Here is a 10974-nt window from a genome sequence, read left to right on the forward strand (position 1 = left end):
CTAAAAAGATGATTTTTAAAAACAACAAGTACAGAGAAACCACTTTACTCAAAATGATACAGCATATGAATAGGAGTGGATTTTAACTTTAGGAAGATAATTTGCCTCTCAGTCACTGAGCTGTATTGCAAGGGAACCATTCTGAGAACATCAGCTCGCCCTCTAATCTAGATTGCAGCAAGGTAGGATAAGCAGTCACAGTAAGATGACATGACTTAGTGAAGGCTACTGAAGTTGTCCTTCATACAAATGATCCTCCTCTCTGGCATCCTCTTGTGTAAATTTTAATATTTCAGGTCTTTTTAAAATTTTTTTTATGTACCTCTTTGTAAGTAACATTGGCAGTGGTGGTGGAAGGGACAAGGTACAGAACAGAACCAACGACAGTCAGTGTAATACCCAATTGGCTTAGACCAGTTCTCAACTAGAGGTAAAACTTCCCCTCTCTCCAAAGGCAAGTTCCCTCAAACCTTTTCTATTGTCAGACCGTAAGGGGGTGAGATGGGGCCTGAGCTAGCCCTGGGATGCTGCCTGCTGTCCTTCACAATGACCAAGAACCACCTAGTTCCAAATATCAGTACTGAAAAGATTGAGCTGCCCTGCCTTTGAGCATAAATAATATCATCATGTTATACACTTGACATGTATCAAGGGCAGGCTAGGTCCCACGGCATTTTGGGGGGAAATCCTCTTCACTCTTCCTGATCCATAGCATTTGCATGGTACAGTTTAATTTGGGCAATAGCTTTAGGCATTTGGCATTAGAAGGATACTGTTTTAATTGAAACAATCTATTAATAGACCTTTGTGCATTGGAAGTGTCCCTGTGTGTTTCCTATGTTCCAGGCTCATCTACCTCCTGTTCGATGAAGTCAATTCACATCCAAACTATGCACACCACCCTATTTACTGAGTTATCATATGCCAACATTTCTCAATTTCCAAAAAATTGTCTCATAAATAGGAATGTGATTAAATCCTTGAAAGCTATTTCTGTTATTATTGAGGTAATTAAAATGTGGTCGCCACTCTGCTTTTGTTAGTACATCTGCTCTCTGGTAAATAAGGAATCAAATGCTGTTCAATGAGCAACTGTATATGTCTCTGTGGGTGAGTGAGCAGAAGGCCTCCTGTTTGCATCTTTTTCAACCAAGGCTTTGATTTAGCTAGAGTAAGACTGCTTTTGAAAACTGTAGTTTTGAGGAATTTTATTACTGGAGGTAGTAACTATATATAAAAACCAATAGGAATTTCATCATTATCTACTACATTTTTGCATAGTAATCAGTTTTCTTCTGACATTTTTACACATGCACAAGATATATTTTGATGATATTCACTTCCTGATTACCCTTTCCCCCACGCCTACTCCAGTTATTACCCATCCTCTTCCAAACTACCCCCACTTCTACTTTCAAGTCCCAGGTATATGACTCAATGAGTTTCATTAAGATTATTTACAGAAATATTGGCAATTTTTTTTTTTGCAGGGCGGGGGGAGGGTTTCCTAAACAGGGTTTTGGTGATGACTTTTTAAAGGAGCACAGATACCTGATTGGTGCCTGTATTGCTAAAGAAAGTATCCCGCTCTTTCACCCATCAACCCCTGACTGAGTAAAAATCCACAAGGAAAGGTGAGCCCCCTTCCATGGCAGATGCTGACAGGGTCTAGCTGCCCAGTGCTTTTGTAAGTGCATTACCTGACTTTATAGCATTATAGTCTTAAATTTAGTTGGTTTTGGTCCCTACATCCTTCTTTGCTTGAATGCTTTATAAACAGAAGTCTCCCATGAGCAGTTTCTCTTCTCTTTGTGTTGCAAATAGGACCTGTGTCTAATTGTAAAGCTGCTTCATCTTCTGTGATTCGGAATTCAAACCCATAACAACCACAGCCATTGCTGAGGGCAGGTTTTGGTTACTTTGGAAACTTTGCTTTAATTGAGTCTCCACAGGTTTTGCAGCTTGTAAAATATAAAGCATACATGTACCAAGGCAGTCCTCAAGGGCCAAGTGCCAGGAGCCACTGACATCATAATGGCCACGGCTCCAACATGACTTTTTATTGTCCACAAGGGGAACTATCTCAGCTCAGAAGCCACTTTCCCTGACTCCAGGCTTCCATCAGAGAGCAGCACAATCACAGCCATCATCCACTCATACAGATTTTGTTAAGCCTATCTTCCAGTATGTAGAAGTGACTAATAGTCCATTGTTCAAGAAGAAAGAGGCCAGATGTCTTAGCATTCACCTATAATCCCAGCACTGTGGTCAGAAATACAAGGCCAGCCTGTGCTACATAGTAAGTCTTTTTCTCAAAAATGAAAAGTAAAAATATCAGGCCATTGATTAATAATCAATAAAACTAAAAGATGAAAGACACTACTGGCTAATAAACACCAGGGGAACATGCTAGAAATCTCACAGAATCTGTTCTTTCTAAGTGCCAGTCAGGTTTATTTAATAAAGTCCATGTCATAGACAAGGAGACCCGAGGTGACAAAGAGGAACAAGCAGAAACTGGCATGTATGATGTATAAACACTCATCATTGTGATTACAGCATCTTTTTTCTTTTTTTAACGTTTGAGCTAACTTGTTCATAATCTGGAACACATCCTGGAAAGAGCTATAGCTTCATTATCCAAAAGATAGTAAACACGGTGTCTGCAATATAGTAAATTTAAATCTTCAGTTGTGTGTTTTTTTTTTAATACCTAGTCAAACATTCTGTTAAGTAAAGCTCTGCCCATTCTAGATCCTTGGCTTAAATATCTACCAGCACCCAGTGGCTTAGTCACTCAAAATTCCCATAACATATGTCAGTTCTTAGAATAGAATTTACTTATACACACATTCATCCTACGGCTGACAATGGTTTACAGGGCATTTATCCCACTCTATTCAGTATACCAGATTCAACATAATCATATGATGAGCACTGTCCCTGCTCTCAGAAAATACAGAACAAAGAACAAGGAATTGACAAATGGGGAGGTAATTCCCAAGTCTGCCAGAATAGCAAGTATAAAGACCCTGAAGTAGAAAGAGATCTGAAATACTCTAGGAACTTACAGGAGACCAGTGTAACTAAAGGTCATTTAAGACAAAACATAAAGTAAGTCAAACAGAGTGTGTGTGTGTGTGTGTGTGTGTGTGTGTGACAGACAGACCGACAGACAGACAGACAGATTATGTGGGAATGAGGGAAGTAAGGACATGAGAACACATGTATGGAGGCCAGGGGTAAATCTAGGGTATTGTTCCTTGAATGCTGATCAACTTAGTTTTTAAAAATGCAGTCTCTTATTCACCTGCAACTCACCAGACAGGCTAAACTTACTGACCAGTAAGTAAGTCTCAGGCATTCATCTAGCTCTGCCTTCCCACTGCTGAAATTACAAACTCATGCCACCCAACCCAGCCCTTTTCACACAGGCTCTGGAAAGGGAACCCATGTCCTCACAGTTCCGCGGCAAGCATTTCACCAACAAAGCTATCTCCTCAACCTCCGTTTTAAATTATTTATTAGCAGTTTTAAAACTAGTGATGGTCTTCAAGATTTCCTTTTGCATTGTTCTCACGGAAAGAGAAATGCCTACAGCCAATCTAATATTCAATTGTTGTTCTAACCAAAGTCTGAGACTGTTCTTAGCAAGAAAAAAGAGTGGAAGTATTAAACATATCGCACATCCCAATGATGTTTATGCATATGTAGACAAACTTCCTAAAAACAGACGAGGCTGTCAAATGATGTAACTATGATTTATAGTGTGAAAGGCAACAGAATGACAGAAATAATTTCTCACGAGATAAACATCACAACATTTTCCTTATTTGCTTTGCTTTCAGAATTACCATTTCTGAAGATGGGAACCTCAGAATCATCAATGTGACTAAATCTGATGCTGGAAGTTACACCTGCATAGCCACGAACCATTTTGGAACTGCCAGCAGTACTGGGAATGTGGTTGTGAAAGGTAATGGCTAACTCAAAGAACCCGTGTGCCTTTACTTCTAATAATAGAATCTCCAGACATGGCAGCATTCATATTAATATGTATAGATATCACTGTTGCTAGATTAATTCATCACAGCAAGCATGATATGATTAACAATTCTTCGAGAACTGTTGGTAATGAATATGATTGAAAGGCTATCTTATTTCAGCATCGTCCAATACAATTTCAGAATTACAGCCATTGTGTCTATTATAGTATTGTAACGAATGTTATCTGCAGTCCTTTAATTAAATTTCTTTCAAGTCTCTATAGGTTTAAAATTCATGTCTAGGAACCCTGTGCTAACAAATTAAAAACCCATGATTCAAGTACTATTTTTAGCAAACATTGTTTAAGCAACGACACTGGCAGTTTTACAAAGAGCTGCCCTGGGTATTCAGAGATATGAATATGGCTTCTCCAAGTAATAAAGGGTTTTGATCACCTGTGTGCTTTGCTTAAGTCACCCAGCCAACCTTGTCAGTTTGAAGGAAATAAAATGTCCCTCATCTCTTAGTCTGGGTGCTTTATATCTCATGACTGAAAGTCCTTTATGCTCTAAGCACAGCATATGATGTGAGACTGTCCCAACACCAGGTTGATGGCATTGCTGGAAGTGCTGAGAATTGTAAAGGATGAGATCTTAATTTACATTTCATTTGAATTTCTATCACCTTCTGTCTTGCACAGTCGGTCTTAGGATTTTTCAGTTGCGGGGTACTTAGTGGTGCTTGGACTAATAAAAATAACAGTCAGTGTGGTGACTTGTTGAAGGTCACCACAAGTGGAAGGACTTAAGGCTAGAAATCTGACCCAAGCTCTCCCTGGTTCTACTGGTAAAATTGGAGACCATTTTTTTTTTCCTGCTGATACTCAATGCATTCTGATGAATTGCTTCATATTCTTTTTTACTGACCTATTTGTAGCTTCCTCTCTGAAGTAAGACAGCCCAAGGCAAGTTAAAATATTCAGAAAGAATATTTACCTCAATTATAACTTAAGCATGAAGCTAAAACAGTTCACCTAATTATATATGTCAGGGTCATTGGAAGTTGACAATTTGCTACCATCTTGAAAGTCCTTTTTATCATGTATCTGTAAAGTCCTCTTTATCTGTAAAGATGGAGAGTTGGAAATCAGAGAGCATTAGTTAGAAGTAGATCTGTATTTATCTGTACTTCAACTACTTTGGTTTATTAATTCTCTGAGCCAGTAGCATAGGCATATGCCTGCAGGTTTACTCTGTTTCACGGGGCAAAGGAAAAAGGGACTAGCTAATATTTATAGCATAGAATTCCATCTAGAGACCTTTGGTAATATATGGATATGTAAGCTACCAGAGGAGATTTAGTGATTGACTAGGACCAAGATAGGGAACCCAAGCTTTCCAAGTTGGGCACTAGTCAAGTCCATTATCCCTGTTAGAGTGATGGCCCACTTATGCAGATACAAGACAATACTAGCATGCCATGTTAAGTTATGATTAAAGACCAGGATTAAAGTCGAAAAGATGTGGCTTAAATCTCATTTCTTTGACTTATTATCTCTATGACCTTGAATGTGATTAGTAGCCTATATGGAGCTAATAGCCATGCTGGCTTCTGCACATGGTTTCTGCATTTGTGATGATCCACATTAAGTGGCAAGCATGGGTGCCTGAGAATAGTGATGGTTGCTAGTGCTCCTGATGTAGTTGTTATTTATATTATAATAAAATGACATTCGTTATCACACATTCTATATCATTGAACACTTAATGAAGTTTCTAACCCAGTAGAGTAATTAAAAAAGGCAAGTAGGGTAGAGGTTATAGACATACTACCATAGACATCATATTTCCCTGCTGCACGGTGGAGAGTGGGGTATCTTCTCATCAGAGTGCATACTCTGGAGATACTACCAGAAAGATGAAGAAATTATTCCCAACTGACCATTTAATTCTCTGCTGCATCATTGGTTAGTATCACAGAGCAAAGCTTCCAAATATACCAGAATGGTATATCATGGCCACCTCATATTACATATAGATATAAATATTGCTGAGATAATAACTTTTACTTATCTTCATAACCTAAATAAATTATTTCTTGCCATCTAATAAGGCATAGCCAATAATTCCTTAAGTATAATACAAGAGATATAATAAATACAGTTAAGTGTTTCTAATTTTAGTAATCATTTATGTGTTTTGATATGTATTGGGAAAACAATAGTTTTCCTGGTGATGTACACATGTAGTTCCTAGGCAGGGAAGATCTCTGCGGCTCCCTAGCCAGCTCATTCAGTCTACATTGTCCAAGAAAATAAGGTGGGCAGCCCCCAGAGAACAGCATCTGGTTTGCCTACAAAATTCACATACATGTGTACAACGTTCATGCCCACCTGGACATATAAATATGTATACCAAACACACACACACACACACACACACACACATATTTGTACATACAAAAACACCCACAAAGTCTTCCAGATTTTCTGCATGCTTATAATACCAGCACTTGGAATGCTAAGGCAAGAGAATTAGTGTTGCCAGGCCAGTCTTGGCTCTAGAGAGAATTTGAGGCTAGCCTGAACTACATGAGACGCTGTCTCAGGAAACACACATACACACACATACACACACACCACACACACACTAAAATTTTCAGAACAATATGAGAAAAAGGAAGGCCTGACAGAGGAGGAACGTGGGTAATTTGAAGAGAGGAAGGCAGACATGCTCATGTGTAAACAGTTAAGTTCAGGTTGTCCCAACCTAGAAACCCACCGTACACTGGACGTTCATGTGCTTCAGGGGTCTCTCTGGACTTGGTCACTGGCACTCAGATAGATCAGCTTCTGTACCCAGGTCTCTGATTCCTGTGCTGTTATGATATGGAGGTGAGGCTATGAACTTCATTTGCTCAGGAGGGTCACAGAAGATAAGAATCCTGTTACCTTAAGTACAGTCCAAGGTGGTTAGGAAGCCCTCATGTGGTATTATGGGGTAGTGCCCATGTGTAGTGAAGACTGCCTATTCTGCCAGTTTCTACCAAGGACATTAAAATAAGCTGAGAAATACAGTCCAGAAATCTGCTCCATAAAGCACAATAAAGGCAGAGGAAAACCGTTCTGAACTCAGCATGAACTGTGCCATGTGCTTGTCCCCCAGCAAATGCTCCAAGCCCACACCTTTAGTGCAACTGTAGCCATTTAGCCTGGAATATGGCACACTGCCATATTTTAATTCACTTTCCAGTTCTACAAAGAGACTGATTTATCAGAGAAGGTGCTCTCTAACCTTAAAATGTGCTTATGTTCGTTTTGATCTCTTCATATGTCTGGGATTAGAACTCTGGGAAGGTCAGACATCAGAACACATTTTCCTCCTAACCTTTTTACAATAATTGTGTCATTAACCACTCGTTTAAAATTCAATTCTCTTACTCACTACCTCTGGCCCAGTTATTTGGAGAGAGGCTGAAGGTAGATATTTTCAGACACGGGATCAGTGAGTAGAGGAGACGAGGGCACATTCTCTACATGAGACAGGAGGTTTGAAATAAACCCCTGGCAAGTATCCATCTAGGGGATAAATATTCAAATTATGCATGAGCAGGCTTCCAGGCTGCAGGATTCTGACAGGTGCCCAGGAGACTCTTGATTATCCTCCTACCGTCTGAATTTCTAAGTTTTGCTGATTTTATTTTTTATGCGAGTTGTAGTACACGTGGAATTTGGTTCGCTGTTTGACTAAGCAAGAACACTTCTCAAGTCAGACTCCCCAATCCTAGCAGAAAGCACCCTTTAAACGGAGGTATATGTTTATTATTATCAATGTTATTAAGAACTATGAAGATGGCAGCTACCTATACATGCAGTATTGGACTCACTAACGTTTTATCTTTATACCAGAGGTAGCAAGCATTGCGCTCTTTTCCATGGCGGGGACCTTAGCTACAGAGGTTTCATATGACAAATCTTTTTAATTCTCAAGCCTAAGGCAGAGTACCTGAGGTTGTTTGTCTGGGTGTGGACGGACAAGATAACCATGGTAATAACAACCCTATTTTCTATTGATCACCTCCAGGGATCAACATAAAATGCAGGCTTTTAGGCTATGGGTATGATTGCCATGGTCATCTTGTCTCACTACCTCCAAAGGGAACTTATATAACTGTGATTAGTGGTTTCAGTCTATGGTTTGACAGGCATCTTCCTACAAATGAAAGACTTTGCCTATGTCCCCTAGCAAGTGAAAATTGGTTAGAAGACTTCATGGGAATGCAGGTGTTCTAGGCCTTGCCCCCAACCTTCTGCATCATCTCACTGAAGGATAAGACCTGAAAAACACTACATGTCAAATGAGAATAGCAATTGATCTTTGTGTTTACCTGAGCTAGAGAATATCTGAGTCTGCACACCACGACCAGTGGCTTGTATCCAGCCATCTGCCTGCTTGTGTCATCTACCCCAAAGCTAAGAATAGCAGTCACATGTTCAACTGGTTAGGGGAGAGAAACATGGTATCTTTAAATGTAGAAATTTTATGGAATTAATATTTCAATATTTATAAATAAAGTATATTTAGAAGTCAGGCAGACATTTTGTTTATACGACTGTGCTTTTAAACTGTAGCAAGATTGTAGAGTTAAAAAGTTGGGTTAAAACATTAGCTTTGCCTTTTGGCCTTCATGGCCTTAAATATTTACTGTTCAATCCTTTGTATATAGGCAGACCCTTTCTTTTGATAACTTTTCCTTAAATAATCCTTTAAAGATTGGTGTGAGAAATATATATGTATGTGTGTGTGTGTATCTATCTAGATAGATAGATAGATAGTTATATATATATATATATATATATATATATATATACTCTACCCTGACCATACACAGTTCTGCTTGCACCTTATGGTAATCTTGTGTGCTGGAAATTCCTATCTGATGACTAGCTACAATTGGTAGAGAGATTTCTTTCCCAAGACACTCATTAGTCTCACTCCAGAGTCATCAGAGTGAATCATAATTTGGACATATGTTGAAAATACAGAGAGGCAATAGATCATCACCTGTCACAGGACACTAACTTTGGCCAGTCAGTAAACAGTGCATTTAGCTTAATTCTACAGGATTTGTGGAGCTTCATATAGTTAAAACAAAAAATAGTAGGCTAGGAAGATCGTACAATGTGAAGGACAGTCACTGGGGTTCTTTAACACACAAACCTCCCACTGTCAGCAGCCTAGGCTAGCTGGACTTCTGCCTTACACTTTTCCTAGGCTGCTCCTTTACTGATACAGTGACGTTTCTTTTGAGATAGGCCAACATAATAGTTTAACATCATTTCACCTGAATTTTAAGAGTTCTTTTCATCCATTTATTTTAAGTCATTACATAGAATCACAATCATAATAAAAAAACAACAAAAAATTACTTCAAGGGCCTATGAAGGAAGTGATTTTTTTGTAGGCTTAATTCAGACTTTATATACTCCCATAAAAAAGTTACATTCCTTTGCAACCCTGCACACTGAAGGCACTCTGAGAATTGAGTGAACATTCGATTGATTACTTCCTTGCCAGACACAGTGACCATTGTTCACCTCATCAAAAGTTCATTCATGTCATTTATGTTCAGAAACAATAGCTTCTTCAAGTACATTCACCCATATATGTGTGTGTGTGTGTGTGTGTGTGTGTATGTGTAGTAGTAGTAATAGTAGTAGTAGCTCAATCACATATATACATGTATAAGAGGTATATGTTTATGTATAATCATATAAATATACACATGTGGTGGTTTGACTAGGAATAAATCACAAAGACTCATGTGTTTGAGTGCTTGACCATAGGGAGTGGCACTGAGGTGGCATGACCTTATTGGAAGAAGTGTATCACTATGAAGGTAGGCTTAGAGGTCTCCTATGCTCAAGCTATGTCCAATGTCACAGTCTATCCTTGCTACCTGTGAGTCAAGTTCTACCACTCTCGGCTCCTCCAGAACCATGTCTGCCTGCATGCTGCCATGCTTCCAACCCTGATGACAATGAACTAAACCTCCTAAACTATAAGCCAACCCCAAATAAACATTATTTTCCTTTGTAAGAGTTGCTCTGATCATAGTGTCTCTTCACAGCAATGGACCACTAAGACAGCACACATAGAAAAAAGAAAATTTCTTTCCAGTATAGGCGGTGTAAAATTCATCTTCTGTGTTAACTCCATGGGACGTTGAGAAATATCAACTATCCCATGAATAGAGAGAAGTGTGGAAATATAATCTTTTTAGTTGGGAAAAAAAGTTGGAAGGCAGAATGCATTTAATGCAGCCTATATCTTACGTAAAAATTATTCAACACTGTCAAGATTTGACCGGGGATCAATCAGAAATCAGTAATCAGCAATGACATCTGATTGCTAGCACACAACAAAAGCTTTTAACATTAGACCCTGATAACAAAATACATTTTGACCTAATTAGATGTCTTTCACTGGAACCAATTATATCCAAGCTATAATTAAAGGCCTTCCTAATAGGATTAGCACAATTTATGACCCAAGGCACCTAAAGTAGGAAGGAAAACTTAGTTGGTTAAAAGTGCTAAATACTAATTATGATAGGTCCTTCCATAGAAGAACAGTGGCCAGGCCACATCAGTAGTAGATCCTACTGACATCTACAATAGTAAGGGAAAGTGTGGGCAGTTGTACCTCATGTTCTGCCCGTGTTCACAGTAGCTTGACATATTTGGAAATCTAATGACATGGGACATAATGATTTCCTCTGGCATTCATGAGGACCTTGAGACCAACCATAAAGACTTCAGAAGCTATCTGACTTTAGCAATACCAGCTATAGACATAGTGATTCCTTCTTTTTATTTTATTTTTTTAATTAGGTATTTTCCTCATTTACATTTCCAATGCTATCTCAAAAGTCCCCCATACCCACCCCCCACTCCCCTACCCACCCACTCCCCCTTTTTGGCCCTGG

The 10974-nt window shown here is 38.9% G+C and overlaps 1 protein-coding gene across 12 annotated transcripts in view; it reads left to right on the forward strand.

Moving 5' to 3' along the window:
* Nucleotides 1-10974, forward strand: part of Cntn4 (contactin 4) — a 990533-nt gene that overhangs the window by 902774 nt on the left and 76785 nt on the right. For all 12 annotated transcript variants that reach the window (XM_029478673.1, XM_029478674.1, XM_029478666.1 and 9 more), the window contains one exon: nt 3849-3976. In XM_029478673.1, coding sequence (XP_029334533.1) covers nt 3849-3976 — 128 coding nt within the window. The remainder of the gene's footprint in view (nt 1-3848; nt 3977-10974) is intronic.

This window comes from Mus caroli, chromosome 6 (genome assembly GCF_900094665.2).
Source record: "Mus caroli chromosome 6, CAROLI_EIJ_v1.1, whole genome shotgun sequence".
NCBI classification, from domain to species: domain Eukaryota; kingdom Metazoa; phylum Chordata; class Mammalia; order Rodentia; family Muridae; genus Mus; species Mus caroli.